At 37.6% G+C, this 14,675-nt stretch overlaps 1 protein-coding gene across 1 annotated transcript; it reads right to left on the bottom strand.

The window, feature by feature from the left end:
- PPWD1 (peptidylprolyl isomerase domain and WD repeat containing 1) lies at positions 1–14,648 on the bottom strand. The gene is made up of 11 exons (XM_082074353.1): positions 14,516–14,648; positions 13,367–13,469; positions 12,601–12,701; positions 11,224–11,344; positions 8,113–8,560; positions 7,347–7,537; positions 6,673–6,862; positions 5,384–5,565; positions 2,664–2,745; positions 1,918–2,100; positions 1–843 (listed from the first exon to the last, which is right to left on the bottom strand). The coding sequence occupies exons 1-11, from the start codon at positions 14,637–14,639 to the stop codon at positions 700–702; spliced, it is 1,869 nt and encodes a 622-aa protein (XP_081930479.1). The 5' UTR covers positions 14,640–14,648; the 3' UTR covers positions 1–699.
- Positions 14,649–14,675: the final 27 nt, after the last annotated feature.

The raw sequence follows: 14,675 nt of genomic DNA, 5'->3' as shown, positions 1-14,675 counted from the left end.
AGACATAGTAAGAAACAAGCAGAGGTTTTTATTTTAAAAATACAAAGTTACCAGAAATACAGACATAGGGCACTTCAGGTACATTAAAAATAGTAAAACTGGTGATTGCTCTGTGTGGCAGGTACACTCAACACCACCAGAAACTTACAGACACCATGGTGTCCAATATCAGGCACATGCCCCTTGGTTGACAGACAGGTCCCTTAGCCAATGAAATGCCCCAGTCAAGACACATTTCTAGACCACTGACCACAGATCAGATTTGACCAGAATATAAATGAAGTCCCACTGGTGACTTCCTCAAAGCAGCAGGTCTGCCGCTGGGGACTTCCCCCATAGGATGGGACACCACCTAAGGAAACACCTCAGGGTTGAGCACATTGTGAATCATCACAAAGTTTGAGGCTCCTTGGAGGCTCCTCCTCTTGAACCTGCTGTTTACTAAATATTTGTCAGAGCCTAAAGCAATTTTGATTGAGAACACATTTGATTATTGGTTAATCAACAGTTACACAATTTTGGTCAGAAAGAAAAATAAAATCCCCTTTGAGTTTGCCATCTGCCTAATTTGATTTTAGTGTGCCTCTGAAACACTCTGTCCTGGCACTTCTGAAAAACATTTCTGTTCTTTCGAGGTCCTTTTTGGGTCCTACCATGTGGAGTTTTTTCTGCTTAAGGCTGGAACCTTCGAATCCTTGCTTACTTCACTGTGATATTAATGATGCTGATATCCTCATAGGGTTTGTCCGTTTTGGGATTGACTTTTACATTCGAGATTCTTTGAACAACTTCCATTCCTTTAGTCACCCGTCCAAACACACTGTGCTTGTTGTCCAGCCATGGCTGTTTGAAGGCACAGGAGAAGAAAAGGGAAAACAAAAGAAAAAGCAACTTATTAAAATAGAAAGCAGCCTCTAGGTTAGGTACCAAACCAGAAAGAGACTGATGTAGAGTAAGCATGGATACATTTTGTATGTTCAGACTATGAAACTTAACACCATATAAATACTAGCATGTCAATAACTATTAGAGTATGGCTAATACATGTTCATATTCATTTAAACTCACTTTTTCAATTCTTTTCTTAAAGTACTACAGGGGTCAAGTTCTAGCAATGCAGTAGAATTTCATAATTTATGTTCAAGTGTATTCTCAGTTCACAGAAATGCTGTTTCTGTCTCTATCTCATGGTGTTTTCACAGCTGAACTTCTAAGTGCCAGTCCAGAATACTATTTAATTCAAAGTAATATACAGTATGCCCAATTAACAACCTGAATACAGGCACTGATACAACGTAGTAAGCTTCAAAATTATGGCAGATGAGTGCTTTCTAAAAAAAAGGTACATGATTTTGAAATAAGTGCTCTAAGAATGCAGTGTCTACAAGTGTTACCTCTAAGGATTTGGTTTTTATTTGCTAAATTCATATAGCAGTGTTTATTTTTTTTACTCTGAAATGGTACACAGATCAAAGGAAACCTGAACACTGGCCTCTTTGCATAGCTATAATTAGGCAATATTAAGGAATCATCCTGGCACCATATCCAAAAATTTCAAACAATCTAAGCAATAGCTAAATTTCCATCATGTTTAAACCAGTATATTAATACAAAATACTCTAGTAATACACAATTAAAATGCATCTGATTTACTAAGAATTTGATATTGCCCTTACTCCAATTAAAGGCAAAAGGCCTCTTGATCACAACTGACAAAAATACTTTTCTGTTTCTTCAAAGACTGTTTCAGTGAAGCCTACACAACATACATAGTTGTGTGCAGTGTTTATTTGCAAAATAACAAGAAAATATTATTTAGACAGTGCTGTGTTCCTTTTTTCACCAGAGGAAAAAAACAATATTTTGCTATCTAAGTTACCATCTCAAGCCTTAAATTGAGCTTTTAATATTACTCACAGTTGGAACTACTGTTATAAAAAACTGGGATCCATTGGTATTTGGTCCTGCGTTAGCCATGCTGAGCGTGTATGGTCTGTCATGTCGTAAAGTTGAATGAAACTCATCTTCAAATTCTCCTCCCCAAATACTTTCACCGCCCATTCCTGTACCAGTTGGGTCACCAGTCTGAATCATGAAACCCTGCACAGAAATTAAGTTTTATTATGTCATCACATAGAATAAATAAGCAAAAACGTGTTATACCAGGTGGCATTTCTTCAAACATTTCAACAAAATGTGTTAAAAGAAGCTCTTATCCACACCATTTAAGTGATAATGGAGTACCTGTGAAGAAACAAGCTTACTCATGGTTCCTACTAGTGAGGGACAGAAACCTGATTATCTGTACCTCCTGCAACCACTTAGGCTCTATCAACTTGACTCTGGTGCAAGAGAAATAAGGCAGCTTCAAAGAAATGCCTTCTGACATAAAATGAAGTCTTAGTTCAAGCAGGATTGCTGAATCGATCTTTCTCTCAGTTTCAGATTTCTTCCACTTTGTCAGTTCCAGAACAACTATTAAACAACTTCAAGTAAATTATAAAGCTGTTAAAAGCCTCAGAGTTGTTCAGACTTTACAGAGAATTCTGAAGCCATTACGAAAATTCCTTGTGCAAAAGGGAAAGGAAAGGATTAACAAAGAGGACCAACCACAAAGCTACATTATCTAAAACAACAAAAAAAAATAGTTCTGTACATGTTACCTTGATGATACGGTGAAATATGTGTCCATTGTAATAACCATTTCTGCTGTGCACACAGAAGTTTTCCACTGTTTTGGGGCACCTAAAATTGTGTAGCAGAAAACACAAGCTACAATAAATACTTAATTGTATGGTGGCAAGGCTGTAAACATTTCAGCTGAGATCAAGATCCTGTTGTAATGAGCAGTGTTTCAGCACACTGTAGAAAGAGCTTTCAACAAGTAAGGAAAAAAAGAAAAAAATCCCCACCTCCTCAAAGCCAGAGATAAAAACAAAAAAACCTTGAGAGTTGCACAGTTACACAGAAAGGCAGCAGCAATGTTGATAACGCCACAGTATTTTAGCTATTGCTGAGCAGTGCTCACACAGCGTGAAGGCCTTTTCTACTTCGCACCCCACCCACCAGCGAGGAGGCTGAGGTGCACAAGGGGTTGAGAGGGGACATAGCTGGGACAGCTGACCCCAACTAATGCCAGGGATATTCCATACCAAATGATGTCAAGCTCAGTAATGAAAGCTGGCGGAAAAAGAAGGAATGGGGGAACATTCTCAGGGATGGCATTTGTCTTTCCAAGTCACCACTACATGTGATGGAGCCCTGCTGTCCTGCTGAACACCCAGGGGAAGTGTGAATGAATCCCTTGTTTTGCTTTGCTTTGTGTGCGGCTTTTGCTTTGCCTGTTAAACTGCCTTTATCTCAACCCATGAGTTTTCTCATTTTTACTCTTCTGAGTCTCCCATCCCACAGAGGGGGAGCAAGTGAGTGGCTGTGTGGTGCTTAGTTGCCAGCCAGGGTTAGACCATGAGTCAGGAACCAAATATATTTCCTCAAAGCCTAGTCCAAGGCACCACTCTTTAGATGTTCCTTCTCCAGCCTTCTACTTAAACTGTTGGTTTACAAAATCAATTAAGGAGTGTATGCTGCATAAGCAGAGAGTTGTTCACTCCTTTACTGCTACAATTCTATTCAGTTGTATATGTAAGGAGTCCAGTCTTGCAAACAACAAGTAACATCTAAAAATACAACGTTACAGAACTTGCATTCAGCAGAGTCAGTTATCCTCCTCTGAAACTACTCACAAACATTGTTTGGAAGCAGGGTGAAGAGGCAAAATATTACTTCTGATGGAATAAAAAGAGGAAAAAACAACCAACCAACCTTCCACTTCTGTGACTTGATTTTTTACTTCTGAGAGATTTGCTACCAGGGTGAAAATTCTTTGCAATAGCTCCTTCACTAGTTTTAGATAACTGATCAGTAGCCAGAGTAGATCTACATTGACACGTTTATGCAGTAACACACATTTTCCCAGCAAATGAGAAAACAGCCAAGTGGAGTCCACAGCTGTAGAGTTCAGCGGTGACAAGGAACATTAGCTTGGGCTTAGTGATATTCTAAACTGAGTCAGAAAGAAAGTGCCAGTGGACTAAGTAATGGAACAGACAAGATTATAGTCTGAGCAGTACACAGTCATTCACAACTTGATTCCATGAGCACATGGCCAAAGATTTAAAGGCCATACAATGCCACATCCTATATGCTCTTCTTTAATTTTTTAATCACATTCATCTTCAAAAAAAATTTAAATTCAAAGCTAAGCTGGCTGGAAATACTAGAACAAAAAAGGACAAACCTAACAATAACCAAGCCTGACAACAATGTATTTAATTGAAAACTGCATACAAAACACTGCAGTGAAGCACCTAGCAATACTATCCCTGCAAACTTAGTGACACACTGACATGAGAATTAAAAAAAAAAAAAAGTCAGATAACATGTAGCTTGGCCTGTCACTTACTAATAAGGGCTGTACCATTACTTCAACCAATGTGCTAAAATTCCAGAAACTAGGGCCTGATGCAAGGAGACACTGGTGAAAAACTGGCAGCCCTACAGGGTAGAACTGAAGTTGTATTGCCTTACCTATGTTTATGATACAACGGGAACTTGTGTTCAGAGAAGCATGGACTACACTTACACCGTTTAAGTTCAAATGTATAGCGATATTAAGATATATAATAATAAACAGATCTGTTTCATAATAAAATGTTTGCATATATTAGCATCACAAAGAAGAGATTCTGACACAATAACTTTAGCAACTGTTATGCATAAAACTCTTCCAATTATATGTCTGGTTTTGGATATACACAGCACTAATATTATATGCTGGTACAAACTTCATGTTGCACTTGAAGGAGCTGCAATAACATCAAATGTAGTACAATGGCCACATTTGGAAGTTGCAAACTGCACTATTTCTCTGGCTTCCACAGTCCTACTGTCAACATCATCATTCTCTTTCATGACAGAATCGAACAGCACTGACTTACAATAATATGTAGCATACACAGAATCACGCAACCTATTCACATACGCTGTTTAGAGAAAGAATAAAAGCTAAGAAAGGAATAACCTCCCTGAACCTGTAATTAAGTAAAAGTAAAAATAATTTTTTAAAAATAATAAAATAATAATAAAAAACAGACTTGTGCCCACAACTGTTCCTTATATCTATTTTGCCCTATTTTATTTGTGTTTGTAAAGAGTCACAGTCCTAGCTTGATGTATTAAGAAACTGTTGGGAAAAATAGACAGTAGAAAAAGGGGAAGAAGAGAACTATTCCTAACTTTAAATACAAGTCTTGAACACTGCTACCATAAAGTGTAGAAGAAAGTAAAAACTAAAGAACAGAAAAAAAAACTACTAAATACATACTCAACAGGAAAAAGCTTGACATGAATATCTCCCATGCTTGTGTGGATGATGGCACTGTCTGAAACTCTTTTGGGACCTTCTGCTTGAGTAGCTGCCATGACCTCTTCTTTAGAAGGTTTCTCATTAAATACATCTCTGTCAGAATCTGCACTCTTTGTATCTTCTGGTTCACGTTTAGTAAACTAAGAACAAAAGAACAGAAGGCTGTTAGGTTTTTCTCTTTCCCCCTCTCCTTATCTTACACACTGGTGTCAATATGATTATTCAAACTGTGAAACACTAATAGATTTAAAATATAGGAAGAGAATTCATAGACAGTCTGTTCTTGCATTTCAGTGTCGTGCATTACCAGTCACGAATTCCAGTACAGCTATGTGCAAATCCAAGTAACTTTTTTATAACTGTTAAATTAAACTTCTCCCTCTCTTTAACAGAAAGCCCACAGTAGCTCAGCATCTTTTCTTTTAAAAAAAACAGTGGAGAATATCAATGTGTACTGTCACATTCAGACTAAACCAGCAGGTTTCATCATAAAACTTTTAGTTTCACTACAAAGGAAAACTTAATCCTCTTATTCCAATACCACATTAATGTAAGACTATAGAAAACCATCAAACTTAACTGAAAACAAGGAAAAAACCTCAGAAATGTAGTTTTAGAGTACTCATAGCAAAAACATAGAATAAATATACGAGTACAGAAGCATCTGCTTAAGTGAGTAGTACACTTACTTGTCAAATGACGATCACTAATCTCTCTACATGCATATAGCCATGTTTTCTCTAACAGTGAGTAAAGTTTTAGATTTTGCCTAACTTCTCCTCCTCACTTGTCCTATCGTTCAGAGTAGTATATTCCCTTACGTACTACACACTAACCACACAAAGCTTTAGAAAATATACCATCTTGGTCCAACAAAAAACATGATCAAATTCAGACAGACTGATCTCTAACCACTATGGTGATCACATCCCAACTGACTACTAACTGCTCTGGAACTACTTGTCTGTTTGGCTTATTCACTGCATCTCACCTAAAATCTAAATTGTGAACAGGAAGATGACTCTTTGTCTTAGCTAGTTGCCCAGAACGTCCTTGATGCTACTGAGTCCTGATGCTGCTCTGAATTTAACTTTTTTAATTACATAATGAAGGAACGCCTCTGGAAAGTTGTGTTTGAAAATATTCAGGACAAAAAGCACTGGAAAGGTGCAAGGAGAAAAGTAAAAATAATATAGAAAAAAACATCAGTACATGCATGGAGTTATTTAAATAGAAACTACACTCACCATGTAAAACCTATTTTTTTTAAAAGCTGTGCAGATTACTGTTGGATCTGCCTGGATATTCTGGAGAACAGGATTTTCAGATGCCTTCATCTCTATAGTGATGGCAGCACGATGTTTTTTTGCTACTCCTTGGAACAAAGCTAGTTGCATCACTCTGATGTTTTCTTGTTTTCCCAAGATACGAATACACCTGAAGTACAAGATATAAAAAGGCATAACTATTGTTAGCTGCTCACAGTCAGAGATTATCTCCTTTCTGCCTGGAAGACCCAAAACAAAACTCCCAAAACCCTCTCAAATAACTAGTTTTTTTTTTACGATGCTTCTCTATTCAAACTTGCTATGTGATTTACTAGTCAGCCTCCATATGCAATAAAAACCCGATTGCATGATCCACGTTTATGTTATCACACACAATTAGCCAGAGATTACACCTTTTTAATACAAATATGCTTGCCATATTTTCTCATTGTTTTACGAAGCTTTAAACTGCAACAACTCATTATGAATCACAGCATTATCTTATCTACAGTCTAATGTAAGGCTCCCAAATAACAACAAAATAAGATTAGAGACCCCCACAGCCATACCAAGTTTTAAATATACTATAAACTTCTCTGAATATAGGCTTTGAAATAAGAATATTTATCTCAAAGTGTGTCACTGGAACGTACCTGTTAGTCTCTACATTTATGACCTTAATGCCCAACATTGTTCCATAGAGAACGAAGTGTCCAGTTTCATCAAAAATAATATTGATTAATCTTACTGCATCCACTTTCTCCAGCTCACGTTCAACTGCCATACGTCGGCCAAACTCCATGTCTGGTAGTTGCTGTCTCATCTGCTGAAGTTCAGTAAACATCTACAGAAAAACAGAAAAAAAACCCCATTTTTATATAAACATATTTTACATCATTGATGCAGCAAAACACTGATCCACATGCTTAGAAAATTCAGAATTCAAATGAGATTACTCTACACAAACTTAACTGAAGAATTAAAATAAATACAAATACTCCCTTTATTTTAATGAACCAATAGGCATGTTGTAGTACTAGCCTTAAGCAAAGACAGAAAAGTATGTAGCCATCTAACAAATTTCTTAAAAGATGACAAGTATAATTCGCTATCATTATGTTATTTTAAATGGACATTTTGCAGAATTGCTTCCTAGTAAAAAGAAATCTAGCAGTACAAAAACACAAATGAAAAGTGACATCTCTGTTTCACCGCATAACTAACATAAATTGGTAATTAATTTTGTGGCAAAGCTATACAAGAGGCAAGGAAGGGAACAAAGAAAAATTTTCTGCAAGAAAAATACAGCAACGAGGCTCAACTTTAGAAAAAAATGATAACTTAGGTGAATGTGCTGGTAAAGAAATTCAAATACGTAGAGAAAACACCTCATAAAAAGATAAGCAAGACCATACTTACACTCAGAGATTCATCAAAGACTCTCATGAGCTTCCCTGTCAAAAAACGGAAAATTCTAACTTTTCTGTCAGACCCAAGAGTCGCCATTTTCTTGCCATCAGGTGAAAAACTTATACTGGATGGGTAAGCCTTGCATTTAGCAAATTCATACAGATCAGTATCTGTTTTATACTCCCAATTCACGTTCTTGGGAAATTTATATTCATGAGAAGTTCCAGTCCAGTACTCGATCATTCCAGATTTGTCAGCAGACACTACTACTTTGTAGACAGGGTTCAATCGTATCTGAGTAAGAGAGGACGTGTGGAGTTTATCAAAAACATGAAGTGGCTGGTTATTCCCTCGTCCATCATATATGAATATTTTTCCTGTGCTCTTCTCAGATGTGGCAACAGAAGATATGGCATCTCCAGGGCAATATACCCATTCACATTGGCCAGGGTGGTAGCTGCAACAGAGTGGAAGGACAAAAAAAAAAAAAAAAGGACTGATGTTACTTAGATAAGGATTGAGTCATGCTATGAACTTGAAATCAAATATCAGAAGCAAATTTTGAACTTCATTTACTAGTCTTACTAATATCTGTCTTGCCAAAATTCAGGGTTATAACCAAGCTTTTCCAAGCAACACAATTCAGTGGATGGCTTGGCCAATTTCTGTTGCTCCCATATTGTTTTATAAAGAGGGTCTGATAGAAAGCAAAGGTAGAAGGCAGCTATAAAAGAATAAGGGTGGAAATCCAGCTAAATCACACCAGTGGCATTAACGATTCCTATTCAACTTCTGCAATTCAATAGCATTTCTCTTCCATATGTTACATGATTAATGCTTCAGTGGAAATGAAGAAAACTGCACCTTTGCCATGTAGTTACAGAAAAGTTTAGCTAAGTCTTGCAAAAAAAAAGAAAAATCTAAGTAAAATCAAGACAATCATCCTATATTCAATAAGTGTTCTGAATGCATTTAAGAAGGAACCCATTTGCTACTACCAAAACCATACTCTACAGGTAAAACAAGCCAGAGATATGGACAATAACATAAATTATGGCAGTTTTTTAAAAAAGTCTGTAACCAAAGATTTTGAGAACCAGAACTCAGGAACTAAATGTCAGACCACAAAGAAATCATAAAATCCTAGAATACCAGGTTGGGAGGGTCCTCAAAGATCAGCTGGTCCAACCTTTCTTGGCAAAACCACAATCTAGACAAGATGGCCCAGCACCCTGTTGAGCTGAATCTTAAAAGTGCCCAGTGTTGATGAATCCACCACTTCACTGGGGAAACCACTCCAATGGCAGTCTCCACAGGAAACTCTTTTATAGTATCCTTTCAGAAATCAAACTAACAGATACTGAAGATTAACAAATGACAAGACACTAATTATTTGGATTTTCGATGCTTGTCTGGTAAAGATTCTCATAAAGAGAAACACAACCAGAAGCTTGTCTCAGATTCACTAGAGAGAATAGGATCAAATAAATACATAAATAACAAACATGATGTCCCATTGATCTACACACATCATTATCCAAAGTTTCTGCAGAAATAGCCATCCTTCTCCAGATCATTGATGGAAGCATAAGGCATGGCGATTTGCCAATCACCACACTATATGGATTAGTTAGAACTGAAAGGATATGAAGTATTTGAGACAACGCTAATCAACCCTGCTATATACTGGCATATACCTGTCAAAGCAAGCAACGCAAGATTACAAGAGCTGAAAAGATCACATGGAACTTAGGATGCTACATCAACAACTGCAAGCCTGAGCAAACAGCCATGCAAAAATCTCAGGCAGGTCAGAGACCATCTGCTCAATAAACAGTAAGGCAGAAGATCGAGCCACAACCACAAAGCTTTAAAGGACTGTTTAGGACAATGCTTATATTACAGCTGTATGCTGTTCTCCATTAAAGAGTTCACTACAGGAAAAACTCAATTTATGGGGAGAGGAAAGTCTTGATTACTGAGGCTGAAAAAGATTTATTTAAAGATAAACCAGGAAACATAGTAAAGAAAAATGTTACAGGTAGCATCTTCAGGGTATTCCTGAAGCAAAATAGATTTAAATTCTACCTCAGTTTTCTCTGAATTCTCAAACAGAAAATACATCTTCTATTGTAACATCAAATTCAATTTTTCTTAATATTATTAAATCTTTTTCATACTACAATTTTACCACTTTCGTAGTGACAATACAGGGCTGCTAAGTCGAAAAGACCAGTTAAAACAAAATAGTAAGGTTAACTAGAATTTTTCCACAGCAGACAGCCAAGAGGGAATAAATTCCTATAGGTTAAATACATTATCTGGAAGAGGATACTAAAACTGTAACCAGCAAAGCACGTCACATAAGCTTTTATATAGGTATCTGAAAAGCTCTTTTTTTTTTTTGAACTTATGCTTCTACTCAGTTTCAGAACTAAACAACAAATAGCGGACTATGAGGAATCAGTTTTCCAGTTCTAAAAGGCTTGTGGAAACATCAGTACCTCTACTACTCTTGGTACAGCATTCATTGAACCTCCAATCCTCCAAACTCACCCTTGCAACAGCGTGGGGCTTGTTTTCCTCTAGTATTGTTATAATTCAAATAACATGCATTCCCATTTCTCCCACATTCTTTAGCTACATACTGTATAACTACAGAAATCCTACAACAGCAAGACTAAGAAAAACAACATTCTTTATAACAGAAGGAGGAAATTTCTATCCCTATGACAACAAATAAGACAACACATATAGGCCAAATTCCTTCTTTACTGGAAATATTAGTTGGCTATGATTCTTACATTCAGTTCCAAACAAGAGAAAAAAAAATGTCTAGCTAAGTATTTTGAGAAACACCACATCTTTGTGCATAATATTTTACACTGAGGGAAGGCACAGACCTACTACATTCACATACTGGGCATATAGTCATAAATTTTTCTATTCAGTCAGGCAGACCACAGCCACTGGATGCACTTCAGATAATGCCATTTACTCAGCTTCATCTGACTGGGGGGAAAAAAAACCTCAAAACACACAAATTATTGATTTACCTCTTAGCAAAATAACCCCCATTTATAATCCCAAACAAACATTTTCAAGAACTATGTAACTTACCCAAGTTTCAGCATGTTGATCATATCAAAGTTGACTACATCAAACACTTTCATTGCTTTGTCATCTCCAACTGAACAGAATAATGCCCCCTCTGAACTAACAGCAATACTCTCAATAACACCTATTAAAAAAAGTTAACATACTATTAGGACACAAGAAAGGGACATCCTTCATTTCAATATTCCACAGGAAAAACGTAAAGAGGTTTAAACCTGTTTCTCAGCTGTTTCTTCACCTTTTAGACTTAAAAACCTATCTGACTTTCATAACAAAAAACGCCAAAAAACTCACAAAACAACAGTTTGTATCCTATCACTGGTCACAATCAGGTACATTATACTGAACTACTTACCATATACTTAAATGAAAGATTATAATGTCAATTATTTTCATTTAAAATGTTCATTTAAATAAATCTAGAACAATATCAAGATATGTTAAAAAAATGTGCTCTTCAGCTTGCACCTCTCAAGAGAGAAAAAGCAGAACTCTACAGACTATTACAGTCCTGCTATTAGCACACATGATACTCAAAATTACTCCACAATATCTATTTTTGCTTGGTAGTCTTTGTTCTCACATTTTATTTCTGTATATAATGAAAAGCTGATAGTTAAGATTGAGAGCCCACCATAACATCTTTTCAAAGTCTAAGAAGAAACAGTACTTCTACTATATATTATTAAATATTTTTCTAACAGTCTGCATCTCAAACTGTATTTTTCCCCAGGAGGCATGTGATCACTTCTAATAGCAATGAGAAGGCCATTTTCCGTCCAGCCTGTTTAACGCTTAGCATAATACGGAAGAGCTATGTGTACCTACCAACTTTGAAAATTGAGTTAAAATTATTAATTGTTAATTGGAATTCAGCTGATAGTCATGACAATGATGCAGAATTTACTCTACAGTTGTAATAATACAAGATGAAAATTACAATTTTTTTAGACACTGCAGGAGGTAGGGAGAACATCAGGGATTAAGATAACTACTTAGAGTACCATTTTCTTAACTTCTCTGAATTTTATGAATGCTGTTATGCACATTGTTCACTTATTTTTAAATAGACAGCTTTTTAATGTCCTTGACATTCTCCCCACAGGATGGGCACAAAGTAATGCAAAGGATGTAGAGGATCTGTGCAGGAGGCGTCCCACGTATTTTATTTTCACCCTAACCCTCCTGCAGTTCCAGAACAAAATGTAACAGGGCAGGGGAATAAAGAAAGACAGGCAGGCATCATGTAATCCCTAACTGCAGTAAATTAATCCCAGAATCCCTCTTCACTTTATTTGTACTCTCTATTCAAATGCTTAAGAGCAAGGGTGAAGAAACAGTGAGGTCCTTTATAGAAAAAAAAAAAAAGCAACTTCTCACCCAGGTGACTCCGGAAGTGTTTAACAAACTCAATCCCTTCTTCTATTTTTTTCCAGAATTTTACATGCCCATCATGACTGGCTGTTATGATAAAATCTGTCCTACAATTACAAAAGAAAAACAAGAAACAAAGAAACAAAAAGTTACACATATTATAGACTTTCACACCGCTCCGAGGCAGTAATTTTCACTATCCTTAGTGCTGTGTAAAGAATTACCTTTAAACAAATTACTGTGACAATCTGTCTGAATGGGTACTACGACTCCTGGAAAAGTAAACAAGTATTTCCGTGCACTCTGGATTAATTTACAAAAAGCCAACGGCCTGAATTGAATAAATATATAATACTATCTCACTTGACTACATAAATTTTACTTCTATTTTAGTTTTGCTTTCACAATAGGCGCTATTTACTAATGTACGTGTGTGCATATACACATAAAAAAGAGAAGAAAGCTATCTCCTAAATCTGAGCAGTTCTGCTGAATCACATTTTGTTCAGATGCAGTCAGTTGCTCATATTCCTGTATATACTGCCCACTCCGATAAGTATAGTAAGACTTTCTTTCATTCTATTTAAACAACAGTTATCTTCACAGTAAGCCCTTTTCTTTGCACTTAGTTTTGTTTGAGTTTTTTTAATTAGAATAACACTTCTAGACTCAGTCTTCCCATTACTGAAGTTCTACAATGAAAACTTTCTAGCATATACAAAAATACATCTCTGACAACGAGATATGGTGAAAAAAAAAAGAAGACACTTACTTAGTACATGCTACATGTGTAATGACATCTCTGTGCATGTAACTGCGTTCATACATCGAAGCACATGGTAGATTTTCAAGATAAACGTGTTCAAATTCAAGGACTAAACAGAATAAAAAAAAATCAGGAAATTATTTTTCATAAAGGTACATCTGGCTTCTCTTCTCCCTTGAATAGCTTACTCCCATTGTAGTCAAGAATACACTAATATTTTCTGCAAAGATAATAAAAGGGAATTCTGCTGTGGCTTTCTACTCAGACTGATAAATTGGAGCCACTCAAACTCCATTTTAAGACACACAGATGCCCCGTTTAAAGTAACTATTACCTTAGCTGTCTGAATGTAATAAGAAAAAATTCAGTATCACAATTTTTAAGTTACTGCCAGAAAGCAGATTATCTGCACCTGATTTTCTTCCAAAACCAAACATATTCCTGACACTGTTGTTAAGAGATTTGAGGTGCCACACAAGTATTGCAGCTTAAATTCTAAGTGCTAGCACCTACCTATTTCACTGTTTAACTAGTCCAACTAAAATAATCTGATTTTCTACTTTTGTCTCCAATGTTTACATCCTAACTGTTGACACCTGTGCAACGGTATTTGTTACTGAACCAGCAGGTTTGCATCTGTTGAACGTCTTTAAACCTGCATTTACTTTACAACCGATGCTCAGAGAGCTGTGAGTTGCCGCACACATCATGTATCAAAACACAACCTAGAGGCTCCTCCACCTTAGGGCAGAGCCCTAGAAGCCATTTCGTTCCACATTTGTGGGCAGCACGGTCTCAGGGTCTCAGCGCTGCCGGCACTACCAAGCAGGGCCTCTTTGCCTGAGGGCATCTCCCAGATTAAGCAGAAATAGGGCGTCCATGACCTGTAATTCTGCACCCAAGAGGTCCCTCCACAGCCCGGCCGTTCTACGTACGAGCCGCTGCTTCAGGCAAAGAGCTCCGCCCGCCCGCCCGTCCTGGGGCACGGGGAACCGCCCGAGGGCGACCCAGCTGCCCGGCGCCCCCACCTCGTGGTGGGGGCCGCGCTCCTGGCGGGGCCTGCGGCCGAGCAGCGACCCCAGCGCTCCAGACCGGGCCCGGGGTAGCGCCCGCAGAGAAAGAGCAGGCAACCGAAGGCTCCGCTCCTCCCGTTACCTCTCCTCTTCTTCGCTTGCGCGGCCTCCCCCGGGAGCGGTCCGACCCAGCGTTCCTCCTCATCCCCCTCGTCCGCCGCTGCCTCGGGCTCCCGCCGCTTGCGCTCCAACTCCGAGGCCGCCATACTGCGCAACGTCACTTTCTCGCGCTTCCCCTTCCC

The sequence above is a fragment of the Streptopelia decaocto genome (genome assembly GCF_964273445.1).
Source record: "Streptopelia decaocto genome assembly, chromosome: Z".
Classification (NCBI taxonomy): Eukaryota; Metazoa; Chordata; class Aves; order Columbiformes; family Columbidae; genus Streptopelia; species Streptopelia decaocto.
This window is presented reverse-complemented; position numbering and strand designations above follow the sequence as displayed.

Coding starts and splice junctions, on each gene's coding strand:
- PPWD1 (XM_082074353.1), bottom strand. CDS start 14,639: ATGGCGGCCTCGGAGTTGGAGCGCAAGCGGCGGGAGCCCGAGGCAGCG. Junction 8,561..11,223: donor ATCAACATGCTGAAACTTGG/GTAAGTTACATA, acceptor ACTCTGTTGCAG/CTACCACCCTGGCCAATGTG. Junction 7,538..8,112: donor TCTTTGATGAATCTCTGAGT/GTAAGTATGGTC, acceptor GTTTTTCTGTAG/ATGTTTACTGAACTTCAGCA.